The sequence below is a fragment of the Phyllobates terribilis genome, unplaced genomic scaffold (genome assembly GCF_046119375.1).
Source record: "Phyllobates terribilis strain yellow unplaced genomic scaffold, ASM4611937v1 Scaffold_1__5_contigs__length_1240528914, whole genome shotgun sequence".
NCBI lineage: Eukaryota > Metazoa > Chordata > Amphibia > Anura > Dendrobatidae > Phyllobates > Phyllobates terribilis.
In genome coordinates this window covers 158,680,317-158,706,786 of record NW_027362761.1, presented here as the reverse complement: position 1 = coordinate 158,706,786, position 26,470 = coordinate 158,680,317, and the positions used below count along the sequence as shown (strand labels likewise).

The window sequence follows — 26,470 nt, the reverse complement described above, 5'->3', positions numbered from 1 at the left end:
GTGTGCGCTGCTGATAGGCTGACAGATTGCACCTCCCCACTGTAAATGCGGGAAAGAGAAAAAAAAATGGAGATCTTCATTGTTCCTGCAGAGATCCATCCCCTGCCCCTCCCCCCACCCCGCTGTACACTCAAACTGCGTATTAACATTAATTTTCATCATTACTGAGAAAAAATCCAGTTATGATTTTGGTGCACGAACAGTTATCGAACATAACCTCGAACAGCCGAATTTTTCTCAAATTGTTCGTGTTCGCCGAACGGCTCGAACACCGCCCAAAACAGCTCGAATTTGAGATTGGCGAACAGTTCGAGTAGAACAACGCTCATCTCTATTGCTTAGTTCAAAAGATAATTCAGGTCTGCTTACACTGTGGTCATCCCTCATAGTAATATTAACTCCAGAAATTGACACTTAACCCTTCGTGCACTTTGACATATCAGTGTGTTAGTCAAGGTACACTATTCAGCCTTCTAGATGCTGCTGTCACTCGCTGACAGCGACATTTAAATGGACTAGGTATTGGTTGCCCTGTGCACTGTAAGCTGTGCCTATCGGTTACCATTGCAGCTGAGGGTCTGTCAAAGGCCCCTGTTGCTGCTATGTGTCCTTTTATTATAGGAAGACATTAATTTCACAATACTGAAGTATTGTAGAATATAGTCTAAGCCATCAAGTGATTGCAGGTTCAAGTTCCCAAAAGAGACTAAAAAGTAGATTTAAAACAAAGAATTTTTTTTTAAATCTATGAAAATATAAAAGCTCCTATTCCAAGTTAAAAAATAAATAAAAAATATTAACATGTTTGGTATTGTGTCTGTGAAAGTTCAATCGACTCAAATATAAAATTATTTAAACTATATGTTAAACACCTAAAAGAAAAAAGTAAAAATTACAGAACTGCCATTTAATGGTCTCCACACTCCGCCCTCCCATCCAAATGTAATAAAAAGCAGTCAAAATGTTCTATTTGCCCTAAAATGCAATCAATAAAAATGTCAGTTTTAGTGCAAAAAAAAAAACAACTATGCTTAACCCGTTCATAACTTTTATTTTTATTTTTCCGTCAATATGGCCGTGTGAAGGCTTGATTTTTGTGGGACAAGTTGTACTTCTGAAATACACCATTGATTTTACCTGCCAGAACTCAGATCTAGTGCACTACCAGGATGCTGGACAATCACTCACAACCTACAATTTCATGGAGGGGGTGATTGCTTAGTATTAGAATTGAACACAAAGAGGCTTGTATAGGGTGCTGTTCACACCTGGGTAGTACACAGTATCTGGCTTACAGCCTATTAGTTACACCCATACTATTAGATTAGGCGGGCTGTCCTGTACTGTCTGAGTGCACCCTATGAGAATAGACACCCTAGTTTACAATGCCAACACTAATGGGCCTGGCTGCGCTCAGGAATAAAAAAGTGCAAAAATACATATATATAATATATGAGGTATTGGTTGATATTTTGGCCAAAATACACAAGCTCGCAACCCGCGTCAAGGGTCCTCATGCTTGCAAGTCCCTGCGCTAAACTCAAAGCAAAGCCACAATAAGAAGAATTAAAAATTCCCCCAAGATTCAAGAAAAGAACACAGCAAAAAAAAAGGCAAAAGTGTTTACCTGCCAGATCTCAGAACTAATGCACTACCGTGATACAGCAGACCCTTATAATAAAGATGCCAGCAACACAGGTGCAAAATACTGATGAGACAATCACTCACAACCTACATGGAGGGGTGATTGCTTAGTATTAGAATTGCACACAAAAAGGCTTGTATAAGGTGCTATTCACACCTGGGTGGTGCACAGTATTTGGCTTACTAATAGTATGGGTGTAACTAATAGGCTGTAATCCAGATACTGTGCACCACCCAGGTTTGAACAGCACTCTATACAAGCCTTTTTGTGTGCAATTCCAATACTAAGCAATCACCCCTCCATGAAATGGTAGGTTGTGAGTGGTTGTCTCGTCAGTATTTTGCACTTGTGTTGCCGCCATCTTTGTTATATGGGCTTGCTGCATCCTGGAAGTGCACTAGTTCTGAGTTCTGGCTGGTAAACACTGCTGCCTTTTTTGCTGTGCTTTTTTCTTGAATCTTGGGGGAATTTTAATGCTTCTTATTGTGGCTTTGCTTTGAGCACACCATTGATTTTACAATATCGTGTACTGGAAACTGGGAAAAAAAATTCCAAGTGCGGTGAAATTGCAAACAAAGTACAATTCCACAATTGTTTTTTTTTTTTTAACCACATTCACTATACGGCAAAACTGACCTGCCCTTATGATTTTCCATTGGGGTAGATGCAAGGTTTTGATCGTCTGTTATTGCATTTTATTGCAATGTTGCGGCGACCCCCAAAAAAACGTAATTCTGGCATTTTTTTTTTTTCTCGTTACGTCATTTGCCGATCAGATTAATTCTTTTCATATTTCGATGCATCAGGCGTTTCTCAACACAGCGATACCAAATATGTGTATTTTAAATTTTTTTATAGTTGTTTTTTGAATGGAGCAAAAAGGGGGCTGATTTGAACTTTTATATATTTTTTTATATCTTTAAAAACTTTTTTTTTTTTTTACACTTTTCACTTGCTTAAATAGTCTCCTTAGGAGATTTGAAGCTGCGATCTTCTGATTGCTTGTGCTACACATAGCAGGGCTTGAGCCCTGCTATGTGTCGTAGAAATGATCATCTGCTCTTATTAAGTCTTACAGAGGGATACAGCATTATTGAAAAATGCTAAGATATTGGGGTTGATCACAAACAACCATGCGGCACCCTAGAGAAAATGAACTTTATTTCTCTTGGGAGCCTCCGGCTTTCAGTCATACAGGTTTTCCCAGAGCAATTACGGTCTCAACTCACAGCACTGAAATCAGTTGCTGTAAGCCCACCCCGTCACTGACTGGACAGCCGGCTCTGCAGTGCATCAGTACAAAGCGAGCTGTCAATCAGCTGGGTGTGCTGATAGCCACCACTCTCAGTACTGTGAACCTTGATTGTAATTGCTCCCGGTGTGCCTAAATGAATGACTTTGACCCCTTCTGCAACTCATCTAAACCCTACTGAGAACATGCACTACTTAAACTGGAGATTTACAGTGAAGGAAAACAGTACACCTCTCTGAGAAGTGTTTGGGAGACTGGTTGGTGCAGCCCAAGAAGTTGATAATCATCAGATTAAAGGGGCTGTCCATTACTAGGACAACTTCTTCTTGATCTAAATGTTTGGCGCCGATAAAATAAAAAAACTTATACTGTCCTCCCGTGCCGGCGCCGTTCCAGTGGTGTCTGCACTCGCTTCCCGGGGCTGTCATATGGTTGTTATGACACGTGAGCCTGGCGCCCAATCAACGCTGGTGTCACTGTTTCCACCTTCAGACAAATTGAACATCAAGAATTAAGTGAGAGCCGCAGCCCTGACTTCCTCTTCCTGTTCGATTTGTCCGAAGGCGGTGGGGGGGACAGTGACACCAGCGTTGACTGGGCGCAGGCTCACGTGTCATAACAACTGCATGAGAGCCCCGGGAACGCGAGTGCTGACACAGCTGGAACGGTGCCGGCATGGGAGGGGAGCATAAGCTTTTTTATTTTATCAGGGCCAAACATGGGGTATGAGAAAGGGTTGTCCAAGTAGTGGACAACTTCTTTAAGAAACTGACAGACTCCATGGATGAAAGGCTTATGACTGTTATTGAAAAGAAGGGTGGCTATACTGGTTACTGATATTTTTTTGGGAAATGTCAGAAATGTATTTTTACATTTTGAGTTGCTTGGTTATTATTCTCATTTTAACAGACAAATATAAACAATTGTGATGGGAAAATTTGTTTTTCATTTAGTTACATAATAATTCTGCACAATAATAGTTGCCCAATGCAAACCTTACATTTGCATTGCTTTTCTATCACTATTTAAGTTGTTTGAAGTGTGCAGCATATATAACACATTTGTGGTAACTGAATGATATTGCATGTCCTTTGTTTCAGTATATTTTGAGAGAACAAACTTTTGTTGGAGTAAATATTTTCATATATACAGTATACAATTTTCACACCTTTATTATTTTTACATGTTTGTATGTAAACCTCTGCTTGTATGTGAGTTTTAGGTGCAAATGTACCGTATTTTTCGGACCATAAGACGCACCTATGTTTTAAAGGGGAAAAATAGAAAAAAAATGTAAGCAAAAAATGTGGTCATGATACACTTATGGTGGGGGGGGGGGTCTGCTGCTAACACTGTTATAGGAGTAATGTCCCCCAATTCTGAACTAATATCCCCCATTCTTATATGTATGCCCCCCATCCTGATATATGTGGCCCACATCACCATCCTGGTATGCATGACCCCCCCATCCTGGTATTCATGGTCCCCCATCCCCATCCTGGTATTCGTGGTCCCCCATCCCCATCCGGGTATTCGTGGTCCCCCATCCCCATCCGGGCGTTCGTGGTCCCCCATGCCCCTCCTGGTGTACGTGGTCCCCCATGCCCCTCCTGGTGTACGTGGTCCCCCATGCCCCTCCTGGTGTACGTGGTCCCCCATGCCCCTCCTGGTGTACGTGGTCCCCCATGCCCCTCCTGGTGTACGTGGTCCCCCATGCCCCTCCTGGTGTACGTGGTCCCCCATGCCCCTCCTGGTGTACGTGGTCCCCCATGCCCCTCCTGGTGTACGTGGTCCCCCATGCCCCTCCTGGTGTACGTGGTCCCCCATCCACAGCACACATAAAAATAATAAAGGATTCTACTCACCTTCTCTCTGTTCCAGCGGCGTTTTGTTCTGATGCCAGCAGCTGACATCAACTTGTAAGCAGCGCATGACATCACAGACATGCACCCTCACACGCTGAGTTCAGCTGCCGGAATATTCACTGTTCCCCATCCCCATGGGAATAGAGAGCAATGAATATTCATGCTCTTTAATAGCAGGCACACTGTTAGCCGCAGTTGCGGTTCCTGCAGTGGCTGGCCGATCGTGTGTGCCTGCTATTAAAGAGCATGATTATTTCCTGCTCTCCACTCCCATGGGCGTAGAGAGCAGTAAATATTCATGCATTTTAGTAGCGGGCACATGTGATCCCCGAGAAGCTGCAGGAGCCTTGGCTGCGGCTAACAGTGTGCCCGCTATTAAAGACAAGAATATTCACTGCCCCACATGCCCAGAGTCCCCCCCCCCCCGCAGGCATGCTTGCGCTCCTCAGTGTCTGGCTGTGACGGCATCCAGATGAGCTCATGTCCAATGAACTCAGCTCACCTCATGCACGTCACTGACAGCGTGGGAGAATTCTCCTGCGCATGCAGTGAGCGTGAGAGAATTCTCCTGCGCTCACTGCAAGCGTAGGAGAATTCTCCCACGCTGTCAGTGACGTGCATGAGGTGAGCTGAGTTCATTGAACTTTTTTTATTTTTTGCATATTTTTTTTCATGAAATAATTAAAAAGAAAAGGGCTTTCCTATATTGTTGTGGCTGGCCAGGTACAAATAGGCAGCTGGTGGTTGGGGGAAGCCCCCAGCTGCCTAGTTGTACCTGGCTGGACACAAAAATAGGGCGAAGCCCCACGTATTTTTTTTTTTCAATTATTTCATGAAATTCATGAAATAATTAAAAAAAAATTGACGTGGGGCTTCGCCCTATTTTTGTGTCCAGCCAGGTACAGCAGGCAGGAACGGGCTGCCCCTAACCACCAGCTGCCTATCTGTACCTGGCCGGACATAACAATATAGGGAAGCCCTTTTTTTTTTAATTATTTCATGAATTTCATGAAATAATTAAAAAAAAAAAAATACGTGAGGCTTTGCCCTATTTTTGTGTCCAGCCAGGTACAACTAGGCAGCTGTGGGCTGGAATCCGCAGCGCAGGGAGGCCCAAGCTTTCTGCCCCCCCCCCCCGCTGCAAATTTCAGTCCGCAGCCACCCCAGAAAATGGCACGTTCAAGCGCCATCTTCTGGCGCTGTACCCAACTCATCCAGGGCCCTGGTGCGGTGGTTCACTGGGTAATAAAGGGGTTAGGGCCAGCTTGGTATTATCAGCTGGCCCTAAACCGAAATTCATGGGGTCACGCCAATATTAGACATGACCGCCATGAATTTCTAGTAAAGTATTTAAAAAAAAAAACAGAACACCCAGAATAAAGTCCTTTAATTGAAATAAACACACAATTTTTTAATATTCTAAATTAAACCATACTTACCATCACGCCCATTCCAGCTGAAGTCAACGATTTCCTGCTATAAAAGTAAAATAATAAACCAATCTCATCCTTACCTTTCCATGGTTCCCAGGACAGCTCCAGCTCTGCTACATTCACATGACAGGCTGGATCGCAGAAGAAAGCTGCCATCCAGCTTGCCGTGCCGCAGACACTGAGAAGCGCAGGCATGCTTGCGCTCCTCAGTGTCTGGCTGTGTCAGCATCCAGATGAGCCAAGTTCATGTCCAATGAACTCAGCTCACCTCATGCATGTCACTGACAGCGTGGGAAAATTCTCCTGCACTTGCAGTGAGCGCAGGAGAATTCTCTCATGCCTGCGCTTCTCAGTGTCTGCGGTATGACAAGCTGGTTGGCAGCTTTCTGCTGCGATCCAGCCTGTCATGTGAATGTAGCAGAGCTGGAGCCATCCTGGGAACCATGGAAAGGTAAGGATGAGATTGGTTTATTATTTTACTTTTATTGCAGAAGACATTGGCTCCAGCTGGAATGGGCGTGATGGTAAGTATGGTTTAATTTAGGACTATAAAGAATTGTGTGTTTATTTCAATTAAAGGACTTTATTCTGGGTGTTTGTGTTTTTTTTTTTAACTTTGACTATGGGGTTAGTAATGGGGGTGTCTTATAGACGCCTCTCCATTACTAACCTGGGCTTGATGTCAGCTGGCATTATAAGCTGACATCAACCCCAGCCCTATTACCCCACTGCCACCGCTACAGGGCAGTGGGAAGAGCGAGGCTAAGTGCCAGAATTGGCGCATCCTATGGATGCTCCATTTCTTGGGCGGCTGACGGCTGGTGTTTCTAGCCTGGGAGGGGACCAATATTCATGGCACCCTTCCTGGGCTATTAATATCAGCCCCCAGCTGTCTGCCTAGCCTTTGCTAGCTATTAAAATAGGGGTGACCCCACATCATTTTTTTGGGGGGTCCCCCATTTTAATAGCTAGTAAAGGCTAGGTATTCAGCTGAGGGCTGATATTAGTAGCCTGGGAAGCTCCGTGGGTATTACCCCCCCCCCCCAGGCTTCAAACATCTGCCCCAGCCGTCTGCTTAACCTCCGCTAGAGACTAAAATTACGGGGAACCCCACGCCAATTTTTTTTTAATAAATCCTTTATTTTAACACTAAATGACAAGTACAGTAATCAACACTATCACTGTACTTATTACATATGTGGCTGACATGTTTCTATCTATCTAATCTATGTGTGATGCTCTATTCTTTCTGTTCTAAATTGTCGGGTACCGATGCTGAATTGCCGGCCGGCTTTTTTAAAGACAGTGTCTTCTGAGCAGTTTGTCAGCTTTTGGACACCTTTGAAGGTGTTTTCTATGTGTTTTTAGTTGCCTGCCATTGGTTTTAACGGTGTTTGACGGTGTTCGACAGTGTTCTAAGGTGTTCGACGAACAATTCCACGAACATCTCGGTGTTCGACGAACCGAACCGAACCCGAACACTACGGGGGTGGCTCAACACTAATTAGTTAATGCTCATTATTTTCTTCCCTAAGCACAAGGTAGTGGGTATGGTTGGGGACATAGTGGGTATAATTATGTAATGTACCTATGTATAAATCTTGTGTAGAGTATATCATGTTTGTACAGTATGTAATAAGTAGGTGGGTTCATTTTTAAGGACCTTTATATTTTATAAATCTGAATCTCCTTGATTCCATTATCTTCCAGAAATATAGAGTCATTGACTTGTGATTTTTTTTTTGCTGAGGATTGTGTTATTCTTCTATTTTTACAGGGTTTATTTAGAACATATTGCTGCTATAGACTCCAGGACGGTAGGGAGTCCTGCAAATGAAATCCTCGCTGTTAACTACATATTGGACAAGATCAACGAGATAGAAAAGAAGAGCAGCAAGATCCACAAAATCACAGTTGATGTCCAAAGGCCAACTGGTTCATTTACAATAGATTTTACCAGCTACTATGATAATATAACCAACATTGCTGTAAAATTGGAGCCGGCTTTGGGGTCACAGCATGCTGTGCTAGCAAATTGCCACTTTGACTCTGTAGCCAACTCCCCAGGTAAGAATGACATAATTTGTTTGAATAAAGTTAAGGGTCACCTCTTGAAGACTACACTTCTCAACATTAAAATTGCAGCACCAAGAAAGGAAGGTCAAACAGTTCCAGAAATCACAGGATTGGTAGATATGATAATGATATTTGATTAAAAAAATGGAGACCACATTTTCAAAACATCTCAATTTATTCAGTATCGAGTGTGAATGCCAGGCGCAGAAATACTTGCACTTATCCGCTTTGCCATGCTATTAATTAGATTATTAATGGTTGTCTTCTGAAGAATATTCTGCCACGCTGAATGCACTCAAACATGCAAATCATCAAGATCCGCTGCTGGCAGCTCCCTTTGCAATTGCCATACAATAGTGTCCCAGATTTGCTTGATTGGCAACAAGTCCAGAGACTCTGCAGGCAATAACAGCATGTTTAGGCCATGCAGGCTGCTCACAGTTAAAGAAGCAACATGTGGCCTGGCATTGCCGTATTGAAAATATCTCCTGGGCCAATTTGGAGAAATGGCAATAGCACTGATTGCGTGACCAAATCAATGCAATACCGAGCTGTTATTGCACCTGGAATGAAGACTAGATAGTGTAGCATCGGCGTCTCTGCCCCCTGACAGGCAGAGACGCCGTCCCCCTTACCGCCGCGCTCCTGGCCCGGCGTCCTCCGGCTCTCCTGCTGCTGCCGGCGTGCGCAGCTTCCCGGGCACTGTGCTTAGGGCGCGCGCTCCCTCCCTCTTCAAGGGGCCGCGCACCGTCCTAAGGAGTCCCTGGCCAATGGCCGGAGGACTTCTTATATAAAAGGCACCTTCTCCAAAATGGAGGTGTCCGTGCAAGGTTGTAGCTCTGTGTTCTAAACTCTGCTTCAGCCCTCAGGTCCCGCTGCTAGTCTGACTATCAGTCCAGTTCACCAGCCTGACTACCAGTCCAGTCCGCCACCCTGACTACCAGTCCAGTCCGCCACCCTGACTACCAGTCCAGTCCGCCAGCCTGACTACCAGTCCAGTCCTCCAGCCTGACTACCTGTCTTCGCCAGCCCGACGGTCTGCCTACGGTCCAAACCCGCCAGTCTGTCTATGGGCCAGGCTTGCCTGCCTACCCGGAGAACGTACCAGTTACCTGCCGTGCCTACCAGCCAGCCTACCTGGAGGCTCCTGCCAGTTATCTGTGGTGTCTGCCAGTCCGTCTACCCGGATAACCCGTCAGCCTGCCTGCCGTGCTCATCAGCTGTACTGGTCAGTCCCTGCCTTCTGACCCATGGGAGTCACCTGCTCTCATACAAGGACTGGCCCAGAGTAGCACCTGGTCCCTCTGCTCGGTCCTTCCCTGGTTCAAGGAGTTGATTGAGCCACTGTGCGACCTTGGTCAGTCCGAGTTGATACCTAGTTACGCCCCTCTGGTCCCTCCTTGCACCGCAGCACAGAGGTTCCACCACCCGGATCCGTAACAGATAGATCTGACTAGCATATGTTATGCCACTCCAGAGGGCCTCTTCAGGGCATTGCCCACATGGTCTCCAGGTCAATCTCCTGCTATTGAGTCCCAGATAAAAGCTGGACTCCTCACTGAAGAGTATAGACCTCCATTACAGTCTTTCTCTGCAGCAAGCGAAGGTGTGAAATCATTGCAACACCTTCATGAGGGAAGGTCACACCGGTCCTATGGTGTGTTATGATGTGGGGTGGCATTATGTGCAGTAACCAGACCCCTCCAGTTTTTATTCCAAGTGCACCAACAGCTCGGGATAACATTGGAGAAATTGCAGTACCACTACCAAATCAAAATGTCCAAGGAGTCAGTTTTCACTACGACAACGCCAGGCCACATGTTACTTGTATTACTTTGAGCAGCCTACATGGCCTAAACGTGCATTCATGCATGCAGCGACACCAGACTTGTCTCCCATCGAATGTAAGACACTCAACAACTCCCACATTAAACCTGTGGTGCCTACAAATCCTGGATGGTACTCCTGGCATGAGGAAATTTACTATAGCTGTATACCATGCTTCACTTGGAGCATTAGATAGCTCTCCCTTTTAGAAGTTCCATCCATAATCACTGCTTCTTGGTGTATAACAACAATGTGATCTCTCAGTGAAATGTTGCTGTGTGATGTAATATTACTGTAGGTGCCAGTGATGATGCCGTGAGCTGTGCCGTTATGCTTGAAATCCTGAGTTCCTTGTCACGCACATCTCATCCATTGATGCATGCCATCATTTTCCTTTTCAATGGTGCAGAAGAGAATCTATTTCAGGTAACATGAATTTTCCTTTTATAACAGACTTGCAGTTATTATAAAGGGGTGTGCCCTTCTTATAAAACAATGGTATCCATTTTTGTACCCAATTATTCTTAGAGTTAAGAGATCACAGCACTGGTGTAGCATTGCGTCCCCTTCACTGTGTTTTTTTTTTACTGCATTATAGCATTATGGCCACTTTGCTGTGCAGGGAACTACAGCATGTTCCTGTGCCTGTGAATAGGGCCAGACACAAGTTTCTGCACAGCCGGGTGACTAGGAGGCTCCACTGTGCAGAACTTGCCCTATACTTTGCTCTCAAGAAATATAAGCCTCCATCAGAGTTGTTCTCTCCTCACTGAAAGCATGCATGCTTGGCTAAACTGAGCATTCATGTCTATGTGGGTCAGGGGACTTTAATATTTTCTTATCTCAGTAGATGAAGCACTGTTAATTTACACTGGTTTGCTTCAATAGGATAGCACTCAACAAGAATGACAGGTCATGTAAAGTGAGTAACAATTCACTTGATTCTCTCTGGACAGGGAAGTCATGGATTCATCACTCAGCACCAATGGGCCAAACTGGTTCGTGCTTTTCTCAACCTGGAGGCTGCAGGAGTAGGAGGGAAAGAACTAGTATTCCAGACCGGTAAGTATCTTCCTGACATAAATGTCTTATATAACATTGCATAATGGCCAAATGCAGTTTCTGAAATGGGATCTCTCTTACCATGACTGTATCTGACATAGTGTTAGCATACACTTATGTGGATACATGGGGGTCAGTGGGTGCTCTCATCCGCTGGTCCGGTTATCTTTAGAAAGATCGCATGGGTTGGGGCTCATCCCACTGAATGCCTGTACTTTTTTCCCGTGGGCAGAACACTACGCAGACAACACATGATGAGGGTACCAATCTCTCGTTAGACTTTATTGGGTAAGCAACAGTCAACAACATATAGTATATTCCCAGCAAGGATACAAGATGGTGCAAGTGATAGTCTCACTCTTCCGCTGGCTCTCTAGGGATTAGCATCTCTGTGATTTCAGCGCATCCAGGGCCAACTACCCGAGCCAGCAGCACCCCGCTTTTGGTGGGCACCCATTGAGAGGAGGTAGCGGCAAGCTTAGGAAGCTGACCGAGCACAGCAGGGTATGTGGCCAGGTGACTGTATTTTCCCAACCTGGATTCTCCAAACGAATTCGTAGGCTCAGAGTTGGGCAGTGGAGCAGTTATTTAAACCACCAGCTGGAACCATGGTCCCTAGGCTGAAGTCCTGTAGAATCAAACCGGTGACAGGAGCAGGCCCCTAGTATGTCCCACAGCTCCCATTTTAGGGCATTGTGCCTCCCAGGATTGAAGGGAGGAGATAATCATGGCTGTTCCCTCATTGTTTTCTAGTTCACTTAGCCTGCATAATTGTCCTCAAAATGATGCAGACTAGTACACCGCAGGGGGCTGATGCAATCTGTAATCAGCAGGCATTCCACAAATTAGCATACAAAAATGAGCACAGGACAGTGTTAGAACTCTCCTGTTAGTTTTTTTTTGAGTTTGCTGGTCACATGACCATTTTTGCCTATTTAATCCGGCTCTGCCCTCCTTGCCTTGCTGGACTTCATTGTATTTACTACTCTTGAGCTAGCTTGGTGCTCTGTTGCTGTTCTCTGTTAGTTTTGCTAGGTCTTCTGACCTCTATGCTTTTTGTTGTGTGTTTGTCTTTGACTGCTACTATTTCTGCTAACTTATCCCAGTCCCTAGTTCTTGTAGGGATTCCTCCCTCATATCTATAGGTCTTCGTACAGACTAGCCGAGGACTTTAGCGGGTCTGATCGCAGGATCAGGTTCCCCGTTACATCGTAGGGATCCAGTTTAGTTCTATTTTAGGGACAGATCTCCTGTCTTTCCTTAGTCTCTGTAGCAGATCATAACAGTAAGTCCAGCCCTAAAAGAAAAAAAAAAAAAAAAAAATAAAAATTTCTCTAAGGAAAGACCTCCAGTTTTCCATCATGGTCTCGGTTCAAGATTTGGCTCAACGCTTGCAGGGACTCTCTCTGGAAGTGGTCAAGCTCCAACAACACGTGAGTAGCTGTCCTAGAGCACATTTTGTTGAACCAAAGGTACGTCTGCCTGATTTATTTTTTGGCGAACAACAAGATTTTTTTTCTTTTAAAAATGCTTGTTTATTGTATTTTCGTTTGAGACCCGGATCCTCTGGTGATGAATCACAGCGCATAGGGTTCATAATGTCACTTTTGCGCAAAGATCCTCAGGGATGGGCCTTCTCTCTCCAACCTAGTGATCCGTGCTTTAGATCAGTGGATAGTTTTTTTTCTGCTTTGGGTTTGTTGTACGATGATCCTGATCGTGTCTCATCTGCTGAGTCTGAATTAAGACGTTTGAGGCAGGGATCGGGTAATGTGGAAAAATATTGTTCTCACTTCCGTCGGTGGTCTGCCCAGGTGGGGTGGAACGATTCAGCTTTGAAAAGCTTGTTTCTTGCAGGGCTAGGTGAAAGGGTTAAGGATTTACTGATTGCTTATCCCACACCTGGAAACTTGCAGGAGGCAATGCAATTAGCTATACGGGTGGACAGGAGACTGCGTGCAAGGATTAATGAGAGCAAATCCTCTGCTATGTCAGCTCCGAGTCTTGAGAGGGTCTGTGCTGACAATGGAGAGCCGATGGAGATTGAGGCGATGGCACCCCGCTCTCAGGAAAAAGACCGCAGGCTTTCTGAAGGCTTGTGCTTCTATTGTGGAAATTCTGGTCATTTTATTAAGAGCTGTGTGCTTCGTATGAAGAAAGAAAAAAAAATGGTCAGTCATGCCCGTATTGCCTGTTTAAATTCTAAGGGAGTATTCCTATCTGCCACTACTGCTGCTCAGGATGAATTAATTGAATTTCGGGTATTTTTGGATTGTGGTTCTACTCTGAATGTGATTGATGGGGGATTCTTGGAAAAACTTAGATTAGAACCTAAAACTTTGTCATCCCCTATTTCTGTGGTTTCTGTTGATGGCTCTCCCTTGAAGAGTGTTACTTGCAAGATCTGTGAATTTCCCCTCACTATTAATGGTATTCATCAAGAGAATTTGGATTTGGTGGTATTGGATAATTTGCCTTCTCCAGTAATATTGGGGTTACCCTGGTTAAAATTGCACAATCCTGTATTGGATTGGTCTACCAATGAAATTAAGTCCTGGAGCCCTAAGTGTTATGACAAGTGGTGTAACGGGCGCATTGCTGCTGTGGAAAAAGGGGAATTACCTGTACCTATTCAGGATTTTTGGAGAGTTTTTTCTGAGGAGGAGTCGCAAATTTTGCCTCCCCATAGAGACTATGATTGTACCATTGAATTTGTCCCTGGAGCGACTCTTCCTAAAAGTCGTTTATTTAATCTGACTATTACTGAGAGAAAGGCTTTGGAGGAATACATACAGACAAGCTTGGCCGCCGGTCACATTAGGCCTTCCAAGTCTCCTGTGGCTGTTGGATTTTTTTTTGTAAAAAAAAAAGATGGCAGTTTACGTCCTTGTCTGGACTTTCGTGAGATTAATAAAATTACTGTACGCAATCCTTACCCACTGCCATTGATTCCTGATTTATTTAACCAGTTAGTGGGGGCCAAGTGGTTCTCTAAAATTGATCTCCGGGGGGCATACAATTTGTTGCGCATGAAGGAGGGTGATGAATGGAAGACTGCTTTTAACACTCCTGTGGGTCATTTTGAGAATCTGGTGATGCCTTTTAGTCTTACCAATGCTCCAGCATTTTTTCAGAATCTTATTAATGACATCCTTAGACCTTTAATCGGCAAAAATGTGGTTGTGTATTTGGATGACATTCTGATTTATTCGCCTGATCTGGAGTCTCATTGGCGGAGCGTACGTGAGGTATTACAGTTATTAATGGACAATTCGCTTTTTGCTAAGCTGGAGAAATGTGAGTTCGCTGTACAGAGAATTAGTTTTTTGGGCTACATTATCTCCAGTGAAGGTTTTGAGATGGATCCGGTTAAAGTTCAAGCTGTGCAGGAATGGCCTAGGCCTATTGGTTTGAAATCGATACAGAGGTTTTTGGGTTTCGCCAATTATTACAGAAAATTCATAAAAAATTTTTCTATTATTGTCAAACCGCTGACCGATCTCACCAGGAAAGGTGCTAATGCGGTTCAGTGGACTTCTGAGGCCATTGAAGCTTTTGTGTTTCTAAAGGAGAGGTTCACCTCTGCTCCCATCCTTATGCAGCCTGATGTGACTAAGCCGTTTTTTGGTTGAGGTTGATGCTTCTTCGGTGGGGGTCGGTGCGGTGTTGTCTCAGGAAAACAAGGATGGAGTACATCCCTGTGCCTTTTTTTCAAAGAAATTTTCTGAGACTGAACTTAATTACGATATTGGTAATCGGGAATTGCTGGCGATTAAACTCGCATTTGAACACTGGCGTCACCTCTTGGAAGGTGCTGAATTTCCCATTCAGGTTTTCACTGATCATAAAAATCTGATCTATCTTGATGCTGCCAAGCGCTTGAATGCCCGTCAGGCTAGGTGGGCACTTTTTTTCTCGCGGTTTAATTTTTCCGTTACTTACATCCCGGGTACCAAGAATGTTAAAGCGGATGCTTTGTCTCGCAGCTTTTCTCCCATGGTTGGTGTTGAGGAGGAAGAGGAGACCATTTTACAAGAAGGTGTTGTGATTGCTGCTTTGGACTCCGTTTTGGAGGATGAGATTCTTAAAGCTCAGGAGAATGCCCCATCTAACACTCCCCATGGGAGGTTGTTTGTGCCTAGGACCTTTAGGAGAGATTTGTTTGTGGAGTGTCCTGAGTCTCGGTTGGCAGGTCATCCAGGAATTTCTGAGACCAAGAGACTTGTGGGTCGCAGTTTTTGGTGGCCTGGATGGCAGAAGGAAGTCATTAAGTGGGTGCGCCAATGTACTGTGTGTGCAAGATCCAAGTCTTCGCATGCTCCTGCTGCGGGGTTGCTTTGCCCTCTGGAGGTTCCTAGTGCACCTTGGACACATCTGGCTATGGACTTTATTACTGACCTTCCCCCCTCTGAAGGTTTCACGGTCATCTGGGTGGTCGTGGACCGTTTTAGCAAGATATGTCACTTGGTTCCCTTCATCAAACTGCCCTGCGCTAAGACACTCGCTAAGGCCTTTGTCAAGGAAATTGTCAGACTACATGGTGTTCCTACTGACATTGTTTCTGATAGGGGACCTCAGTTCGTGGCTCGTTTTTGGCGTGCCTTTTGTGACAGGTTGGGAGTTCATTTGTCGTTTTCATCTGGATATCATCCCGAGTCTAATGGCCAGACAGAAAGGAAGAACCAGGATGTTGAGCAGTTCTTGCGTTGTTTTGTGGCAGACAATCAAGAGGGGTGGTCTGAGTTTCTGCCACTTGCTGAATTTGCTCTTAACAACCATACATCCTCTTCTGCTGGGTGTTCGCCTTTTTTTTTGTTGTTCTGGGAGACATCCGTCTTTTGGGTCATTCTCCAAATTGGTTTTGGCTGTGCCTGAGGAGGAGAGTTTTTCCGGTGATTTGGAGAGAGTTTGGACGGATGTGCGTGGTAATCTTCAGGAGGCTAACAAAAAATCTAAGAGGTACTTTGATAGGAAACGGCAAGAGGTTTTGTTTGCTGTTGGTGACATGGTTTGGTTGTCCTCTAAGAATCTGCGATTGAGGATTCCTTCTAAAAAATTGGGTCCCAAGTTCGTAGGGCCCTTTAAGGTGCTTCAGATAGTTAACCAATCTGCTGTTAGGTTGGAGGTTCCTACGTCCTGGAAGATTAACCCGGTGTTTCATGTTTCTCTATTGAAAAAAGCTGATGTGTCGGATGGTGACTCCTCTGCCACTGTTCCTCCGGTGGTGGAGGACGGGGAATATGAAATTTCCGCATCCTAAATTCTAGACGGTATAGAGGTAGTTTGCAGTATCTCATCGCTTGGAAGGGTTTCGGACCTGAGGATAACTCATGGGTGAGGGCGGATGATGTTTCTGCTTCCAGACTTGTCAGAGCGTTTCACAGGAGGTTTCCTGGTAAGCCTGGGCCTAGGGGATCCGGAGGATCCTCTTAGAAGAGGGGGTACTGTTAGAACTCTCCTGTTAGGTTTTTTTTGAGTTTGCTGGTCACATGACCATTTTTGCCTATTTAATCCGGCTCCGCCCTCCTTGCCTTGCTGGACTTCATTGTATTTACTACTCTTGAGCTAGCTTGGTGCTCTGTTGCCGTTCTCTGTTAGTTTTGCTAGGTCTTCTGACCTCTATGCTTTTTGTTGTGTGTTTGTCAGTCCCTAGTTCTTGTAGGGATTCCTCCCTCATATCTATAGGTCTTCGTACAGACTAGCCGAGGACTTTAGCGGGTCTGATCGCAGGATCAGGTTCCCCGTTACATCGTAGGGATCCAGTTTAGTTCTATTGTAGGGACAGATCTCCTGTCTTTCCTTAGTCTCTGTAGCAGATCATAACAGACAGTCTTAGATGAAACAATGGCTCATGACTTACTGGACAAAGGAATAATACACCTGGCATAATTATAAATAGTTCACCCCCCCACAAGTGGCCAGATTGATGCTGAGTGATCACAATATACATCCATACAATACAGTCTGATGCCTGCTTACTTTCTCCTTCAGGAACTATACTTGCCATACAGACTAATTGTACATCGTAATCTCTGATTCCTACCTGAATCATATTGACATAGGCAGTCACTTCCACACAGTTGTATATGTACAATGCACGTCAAGAAACACTTAGTTGGCACTTCTATGCATATATGAAAAATGGATTCTTACCAAGTAATTCTGGTCATGATCTTCTGCAGGAAATGTTATTTAAGTGGTAAAGCTGATAAAAAATGATTCATAGGACCCTAGTTTAGCAGCCATATTGGTAGTCTATGGCCACCATCCCAGATCCCTGTGAACCTCATCCTATCTGTATCCTTGGTGCCTCATTACTATGTCTGGCGCAATGTCATTGTTGTGACAATGTATGCATGGCCTACTAATCAGAAAAAGGGCCAAAGATGCCATCAGGTAAGAGTAGATTTGCAAGGTCAGGTCTGGCCATCATGGACACAAGGGGCTGCTGGACCAGGGTCCTGCAAAATGTTTTGATCAACTATAATAGGAAGCCATTTTATGTTTTTTGCTTATCTCTATTGTTGCAGGACCTGAAAATCCATGGCTTGTACAAGCTTATTCTGCAGCTGCGATTCATCCCTTTGCATCTGTGGTGGCCCAAGATATATTCCAGAGCGGCATTATTCCTTCAGATACAGATTTTCGTATTTACAGAGATTTTGGCAACATAACAGGTCTTTTCTGTTTTTTTCCCTATAAAATCAATAGCCTATGATATTTTATAGTTGTTCTTAATATACTGTATCATGGTTTGTTTCTTTAATACTGAACTAAAATTATTTGAACTAAATTCCTTGTTTTCCTAAGAGTTAACTATAGAAATTTTTGTTGGCTTGTAAGATTTAATGGTTTGAAAGGGGTTACTCGGAATTAGAGTTGCTAGGTATTAAAACTCAGCACTATTAAAGTGAATGCAGCTGACCTGAAAGCCATGGATTTCTAATTCTGAACAACCCTCACACAAATTGATTCATGGTACCTCCTGCATTCTTTTGTACATATGCATGAGAGTATTGGCACAAGCAACTATGATTGACAGCTGTCCTCCTGCACTACTGGCCAGAAACAGAGTATATCTTTATTAATTAACTGTTATAGTACAGTACTGCTCTCTTTTAATTGTATTCATGTCAATCTTGAGCTTAGCAAAGGCCACAAGGGTTGTCCAGTAGAGATCAGCATATGTTTTTGAATTCAGATTTTCCAAATTTTCCCCACAAATGGATCTTTTGCAATACTGAAAATCCACTAATTGCCTGGAAAAAAAAGAGGAGAAAGAGGGAGAGTGAATGAGAGAAGGGAGGGGGAAGGAAGAGGGAATAAAGGGAAGGAGAGGAAACGAGAGGAGTGGGAGGGATTGGGATTCAAAAGAGGAGAGGGAATAAGAAAGTGAAGAGCGAGGGAATGAGGTAGGAGTGGAAGAGAGTTATGGGGAGAGGGGATGAGGGATTGGAGGTAGGGAGAAAAAGGAAAAAAGGAGGTGAGGGATAAAGTGAGAATAAGGGGTTGGAGGTTGAAGAAACGAGGGAGTGGGTGGGAGGGAACGAGGGGAGGGAGGGAAAGGGAACAAACAATAGAAGGGAGAGGCAGAGAAGGAGGGAAAGCGAATAAGGGAGGGAGGGGATGTACAGGGAATGAGGGAGAGAGAGGAAACTAAAGGGAAAGGGGAACAAGAGTATGCCAAATTAGCACTGAGGGGTTTAATATAGCCCTCCTTGTTTGCAGTGTGTGAAGAATAAAAAAAACCTGATATTATCAAAGTAGTGTTGCTGCAGTGTATCTCAGATTAATCAATTCAATCACAATTGGTGACTATAAGGGCTCGCTCACACCACGATATAAATCGGACAAGTGCTCTCTGATTTTTTTTTTATCGGACAACACTTGGGCCAATGTTATGAAATGGGACAGCGTTGATGACCAATTTTTTTTCCGCTGACAGCATCAGTTTATGAAAAAAATTGCAGCATGCTGCGATTTCACTGTGAAATCGGATTGGTGGGAGAAAAAAAATCGGATGCTATATGGAGCCACAGTATGTCATCCAATTTTTACGAATACATTACAATTCTGCAGCATAGGAAACTGTAAATGGTCCTGTAAAAGATTAATAGCTGGTCACTAAAAAAACAAGACTGCACACAAATGACAAGTGAGAAAAAAAATCATTCCACTTTTCTGGATGAAAATTGGGACATTATTTTTATTTATTTTTTTATACACTCGTGTCACCCTACCCTGGAGGTAAAGCTCTTCCCTATAGCAATTGAATCTTTGGACTCAGAGTACCACTCACACTTTTAATGTGCTTCAACACTGCAGTGGTACAACATAATCAGACTTGGCTTTTTTTTTGTCCCTAGGTGGAATGAGCTGTGCACTCTTACCTCCTATCATTACAAAATAGCACTCCTTGGCCAGGCCCTATATTTTATAATGGCTGTAATAGCTCCCCTAATTTACCGCATTACACCATGTGATGACATTGCTGCAGGGCATTAAGGGTAATACTTTAGCAGTGTGGGAAATGGTTTCGGGCATTTGAATTGCAAAATGTTCGAAATCGTGGGAACTTGGAAATTTGACTTGAAGTTGATCCTCTGCCGCTTGATCTGCTCATCTCTACCGTCCAGTTTTATTATTTTACGTATGCTTGAAAAGTTGTCAATGAATTTTGTCAACATATATTTTAGAAACATACATTTATATATATATATATATATATATATATATTTTTTAAATTTATGTATTTTTTTTTTTAATTATTAAAGTAAGTTACATAACAGGCAAAAGCTAAAAACTAGGTGAAAAAATTATGAACATGAATAAAACAACAAAATAGTTTTCAGTGATTTTTGCTAAATGTTTCTAAGCTGCAAATTGAAAAATAGCACACATTTATTTTTTGTCCAATAATGTAAACAACCAAAAATCAACAAAAAACGCAATCTCATTTTTTAAATGTTTTCTCCTATAATAAAAAGAATCCTAGAAATTGTATATTAACTTGTGTACTCTACAATGTTACAAAAAAAATCTAAAATTGTTCTGCTTAAAAACAAGATTGCACAAAGCTACAGTGTCACAAAAATAAAATAGACGTTATGGCCCATGGAATACGGGGAACAATAACAATTTCTTGGCTCGATGCTCAACCTAGCAAACCATATTAAATAGTAAGGCACTTCCAAATAAACTAATTAACCTACAAACTCATGGAAGTAAGACAGCCAACATAATAGAAACATCTTAGAAATCTTTATTAACATGATTATTTAAAAACATGAGTTAAAAATAGGAAAAATAGTAGAAAAAAATCATAAATCAGTCAAACCAGAATTAGCCACTAGAGGGAACTCATGCTCCACAATATAACCTTAGACTTCTAATTGGAGCCAGTGCAGCAAAAGAAAAAAGCATGGATAAATGGAGACATCCAGTGGGGAAAAAAAGTATTTTGTCAGCCACCAATTGTGCTGAGGTCTACCAATGATGTCAATTACAGGCCTCTCTCATCTTTTAAAGTGAGAGAACTTGCACAATTGGTGGCTGACAAAATACTTTTTTTCCCCACTGTATATCCCAGTACAAAAAAATCATATATATATACAGTACAGACCAAAAGTTTGGACACACCTTCTCATTTAAAGATTTTTCTGTATTTTCATGACTATGAGAATTGTACATTCACACTGAAGGCATCAAAACTATGAATTAACACTTGTGGAATTATATACTTAACAAAAAGTGTGAAACAACTGAAAATATGTCTTATATTCTACGTTCTTCAAAGTAGCCACCTTTTCCTTTGATGACTGCTTTGCACACTCTTGGCATTCTCTTCATGAGCTTCAAGAGGTAGTCACCGGAAATGGTCTTCCAACAATCTTGAAGGAGTTCCCAGAGATGCTTAGCACTTGTTGTCTCTTTTGCCTTCACTCTGCGGTCCAGTTCACCCCAAACCATCTCGATTGGGTTCAGGTCTGCTGACTGTGGAGGCCAAGTCATCTGGTGTAGCACCCCATCACTCTCCTTCTTGGTCAAATAGCCCTTACACAGCCTGGAGGTGTGTTTGGGGTCATTGTCCTGTTGAAAAATAAAGGATGGTCCAACTAAACACAAACCGGATGGAATAGCATGCCGCTGCAAGATGCTGTGGTAGCCATGCTGGTTCAGTATGCCTTCAATCTTGAATAAATCCCCAACAGTGTCACCAGCAAAGCACCCCCACACCATCACACCTCCTCCTCCATGCTTCACGGTGGGAGCCAGGCATGTAGAGTCCATCCGTTCACCTTTTCTGCGTCGCACAAAGACACGGTGGTTGGAACCAAAGATCTCAAATTTGGACTCATCAGACCAAAGCACAGATTTCCACTGGTCTAATGTCCATTCCTTGTGTTCTTTAGCCCAAAAAGTCTCTTCTGCTTGTTGCCTGTCCTTAGCAGTGGTTTCCTAGCAGCTATTTTACCATGAAGGCCTGCTGCACAAAGTCTCCTCTTAACAGTTGTTGTAGAGATGTGTCTGCTGCTAGAACTCTGTGTGGCATTGACCTGGTCTCTAATCTGAGCTGCTGTTAACCTGCGATTTCTGAGGCTGGTGACTCGGATAAACTTATCCTCAGAAGCAGAGGTGACTATTGGTCTTCCTTTCTGGGGGCGGTCCTCATGTGAGCCAGTTTCTTTGTAGCGCTTGATGGTTTTTGCAACTGCACTTGGGGACACTTTCAAAGTTTTCCCAATTTTTCAGACTGACTGACCTTCATTTCTTAAAGTAATGATGGCCACTCGTTTTTCTTTACTTAGCTGCTTTTTTCTTTCCATAATACAAATTCTAACAGTCTATTCAGTAGGACTATCAGCTGTGTATCCACCAGACTTCTGTACAACACAACTGATGGTCCCAACCCCATTTATAAGGCAAGAAATCCCACTTATTAAACCTGACAGGGCACACCTGTGAAGTGAAAACCATTTCCGGTGACTACCTCTTGAAGCTCATCAAGAGAATGCCAAGAGTGTGCAAAGCAGTCATCAAAGCAAAAGGTGGCTACTTTGAAGAACCTAGAATATAAGACATATTTTCAGTTGTTTCACACTTTTTTGTTACGTATATAATTCCACATGTGTTAATTCATAGTTTTGATGCCTTCAGTGTGAATGTACAATTTTCATAGTCATGAAAATACAGAAAAATCTTTAAATGAGAAGGTGTGTCCAAACTTTTGCTCTGTACTGTATATATACACCAGTGTGAAAAAAACACATCATATATCAGAGACACTCCATCATTGTTTGAATATGGTATTTGCTAAAGTCCAATATGCTTATACCCATAGAACACTTACATAAGGAAAATAGGGGTAAAACGTGCAAAGTGCTATCCCTTAGATAAAGGCAACAATGAGGAAACATTTAAAAATCAAGACTCAATAGCAGAGACATAAAATAAGTGGCGAGTATGACTGATTTAGATGGCACCAACGTGCATTTCACGGTCGCTTCTTCCAGGGGGATGCATCCTGTTTTTAAATATTTGTGTTAATAAAGATTTATGAGATTTTTCTATTACGTTGGCTGTCTTACTTCTTTGAGTTTGTAGGTTAATTTCTTGGCTCGATGAATTCACCAAAAAAGGGCATAAAATAAAAAAATACATTACAGACTATTAGTGACGTCTATACATTTAGATCAGGTATGCTGCCCAGCACTATATAGGTGCTCGCCACAAAGACAGACACCCCAGTGCCCCCAACCAACATTAAAGGGAATCTGTCACCCCCCTGGGACGTATATAACCTATTAATATGGGCATACAGGTGATAGAAATGTTAATCTAGTCCTACCTGTATGCCTCATATTAGCGGTCTTGTTTTGTGAAATCTTATATTTTATCTTTATTTTAATGATCCCTTCCAGGCCCCAAGCCCGGTAAGAATTACCGCCTCCTGTCTTCATTAGAGTAGTACCCCCCTCCTGTGACTTGCAGTTGCAGCGCTGTAATCCGCGCCTGCTTGTTGAACTCCCTCCACGATCCTCCCTCTATGGAAGAAAGTCTCTGTGACTCACCGGCACCTGCGCAGAAGATCACAGACTAGTGTATTCCATGATATTCTGCGCAGGCGCAGTCACGGAGACTTTCTCCCATGGGAGGGAGGATCGTGAAGGGATTTCAACGCGTAGGCGCAGGATTACACCGCCACAACTACACATCACAGGACACTGTGATGTTCAGGGGAGGGGGGTACTATTCTAATGAAGACAGGAGGCGGTGATTCCTTCCAGCCCTGGGGCCTGAAAGGAATCATTAACATAAAGATATATTATAAGATTTCACAAAACAAGACCATTAATATGAGGCATACAGGTATGAATGGATTTACATTCCTATCACCTGTATGCCCATAGTAATAGGTTATATATACGTACCAGGGGGTGACAGATTCCCTTTAAAGAGTCTCGATGCATCCTGCTTAAAAAATGAAAAAATGTGCACCAAGTTGAAAAAGATGAAATGGTAAAAATGCATGAAGTATTGGTTGATATTTTGTCCAAAATACGCAATCTCACAACCCATGTCAAGAGTCTTCATTGTCTTGCGAACCCCTACACAAAAATTTAAAAGTAATTTAACAAAAGGCACCTAATTTAAAAAACATCACAGAAAAAAAGGCAGGTGTATTTAGCAACTCCAAAGCACAATATTAAAGGGGGGATATGAAATACCACTTAATTTTCATGCTCAATACAGATGTGTTTCTCTATTTAATACCATAGTCTAAACTATTTTCTGATATACTGTACTTGAATTCCAAACTCTCTATCACTCTTTTACATTTCTTTAAGAACTTCCTTTTTGATGACGCTGCGTTTGAGAATTTTCAGTGCATGCTGGGATACTCAAATGAAGCGTCATCAGAGGGAAGAGGCTGCGGTCACTGTCACAGCCTCTCCTGCTTCCCTGAAATGAAGCGTCATCAGTGACCTCCGTTGCAAGGGCTCAGCTAGTCCCAATGTGCACTATGTGATGTGCACAAAGACTGTGCCGTCTCAGATCAGTAGTAACGAGTCGGCACCACAGTGCGCTGTTAGTGTGTGTTGTAAGACTACCAAGCATGCAGAGACAAGTGACGTCACTTGTCTATGCCCTCTGATGACTCTTCGTTTAAGTATCCCAGCATGCACTTGGATTCTCAATTGAAGCGTCATCAAAAAGGAAGTTGGAAAATAAAAGCAGTTAGTAAAAGCAGTTAGTATAGTTAGGGAAGGATATGGAATTTTTAATTCAAATATATTAGAAAATAGTTTTGATTATGGCAATGAATAGATCGGGATTTAGGATGAAAATTGAAGTTGTATTTCGGACCACCCCTTAAATACACTACAGGATACAGCAAGTCACCTGTCACCTTGCTATTGGTATTTTGCTATCCTTGAGAATTTGGTTTATTGTCCATTTGCCCCTCACTTGCATGGGCCCAGTCGTTACGCCCCTGTTGCCATAAAATGTGGACTATGTTCTGCTGTCAGACTCAGTGCCAAGATCAGGAGCTCTCTGCTGCAGTTTATTTTTGAATTGCTCTTGCTAATATAAAAAGTGATTTTGCTAATACAGTATGTAACCTCTATTAGAGTTGAATTCTCCATTGAACAGTTACTTTCTTGCTTCACAACAAGCTGAGTGAGGTACATGTGTTTGCGATGCTGTTCTTATGTCATTGAGACACAGGTCTCGAGCTGTGTTTCTTCAGTTTGCAAACCCGTCCTGACACATGTCTAGGACTGGCTGCCGTTTGAATATGTTATGGGAGCTATTTTTCTCACATTCCTGGAAAACCCCTATAAGAAAGACTTTTTGGCTTGACTTATGAAATAAAAGTTTTGTCTGATTTTTCTTGGAAGGGTGTCAAAAACACTAGCGCAGTAATCCTTTCTAAAAATTATTAATAAGTACTGCTGTGTGATTGCCGATGAATAGCAATGGCTTAAGGAATGCAATATGAAGTCTGCTGAGAGTTGGCATTCTTTTTCGTTTTGGGAAATGGGGCCATAAGGCAGAGTTTACACTTGCGTTTTACCATACGTCAATGGCACAAAAAAATTCTATAAATAAAAGAGCAGCAGCTGCCACATTTAATTGATATTAGACTTTACACCAAGTCTGAGGGTAAGGACACACAAAACCTATGCTGCATATGGCTGACAGCCACACACACCTGCAAGGCATGAGTTTGCGCTAACACTGAGGTGTTGGCTGCAAATGTGTGCTTTCATCTGCTGGTAGTGGGGGTCTTTGGTGTTTGTATGCTTGTTCAAATCCTTCTGTGTCTTCATGTAATTGAAAAAGAAGAAAAGGAAAAAGCGTGCTGTGTGAAGGACCGGGTGGACCAAATTGAATTGAGGACAGCCAAAAGGCAATTCACCTGGTGGAGTTGTGCACCCGGTGACTGCCAGAAGGTAGAGGGATGGTGGTTCTCACCACCAAATGCGGGCCGGTGTGCTCACCACGTGCTGCGGACCGCTGTCTGTGACTGTCGCTTCCGGGTTCCAAGTCACTGACCACGTGACCGGCTGCAGACCATCTGACTTGGGGCTGGGTGCGCGTCACCGTAGGTCCTTTAGAGTTGGAAAGGGCGGCTCCGGTACCGCAGGTCCTCAATAGATAAGATAGGGAATTGCAGGGATAATTGACTTGTGATCAAATCGCTGCTCCTGCCCCTCCCTCCTAGAGGGAATGGAAATGGCAATATGTAAGAAAAACAGAAGTGGTCTATGGCGCGCTGGATTGATCACTAGGAATCAGAATTTAGGGCTAAAACCATTTAATGAGCCCTCTCCACAACGCATTTCGATAACCAAACTATCGTCATCAGGTGGTGCAAGGGTATGGACACAAGAAAAAACATTTATAGACAAAACTCCACAATGATTGGTTGACATATTAATTAGTTTCACAATGATTGGTTCACGGGCTCATTAGTTAATCAAGGGTTCAAAAGAACCCTTCATGTGCCAGTGTGCATGTACTTCCAATGGTCGCACATAGACAACAATCACATGAGTTCAACAATCAAGAACACATTAGATAAGTCGTGGAATATAGAAATATATATTGATGATAAAAAATATTGAAAAATACAATATTGGTATAAAAACACAAAAATAACATATATATTATGACGCCTTACAAATATAAGATTAATAATAATAATAATAATAATAATAATAAAAATAATAAAGAGGGAAAGTGGCGGATAAAGTTAGTCTGAGAGGAGAAAATAGAATCACTAAGAACTAACCACATTTTC

The 26,470-nt window shown here is 43.0% G+C and overlaps 1 protein-coding gene across 3 annotated transcripts in view; it reads left to right on the top strand.

Annotated features, from left to right (window-relative positions):
- Positions 1-26,470, top strand: part of LOC141243255 (endoplasmic reticulum metallopeptidase 1-like) — a 135,297-nt gene that overhangs the window by 32,016 nt on the left and 76,811 nt on the right. For all 3 annotated transcript variants that reach the window (XR_012307661.1, XM_073668918.1, XM_073668926.1), the window contains exons 2-5: positions 7,973-8,262; positions 10,397-10,524; positions 11,055-11,160; positions 17,691-17,837. Coding sequence is in view for 2 of the 3 variants with exons in the window: in XM_073668918.1 (XP_073525019.1) it covers positions 7,973-8,262; positions 10,397-10,524; positions 11,055-11,160; positions 17,691-17,837 (671 nt within the window). In the remaining variant the exon portion in view is untranslated. The remainder of the gene's footprint in view (positions 1-7,972; positions 8,263-10,396; positions 10,525-11,054; positions 11,161-17,690; positions 17,838-26,470) is intronic.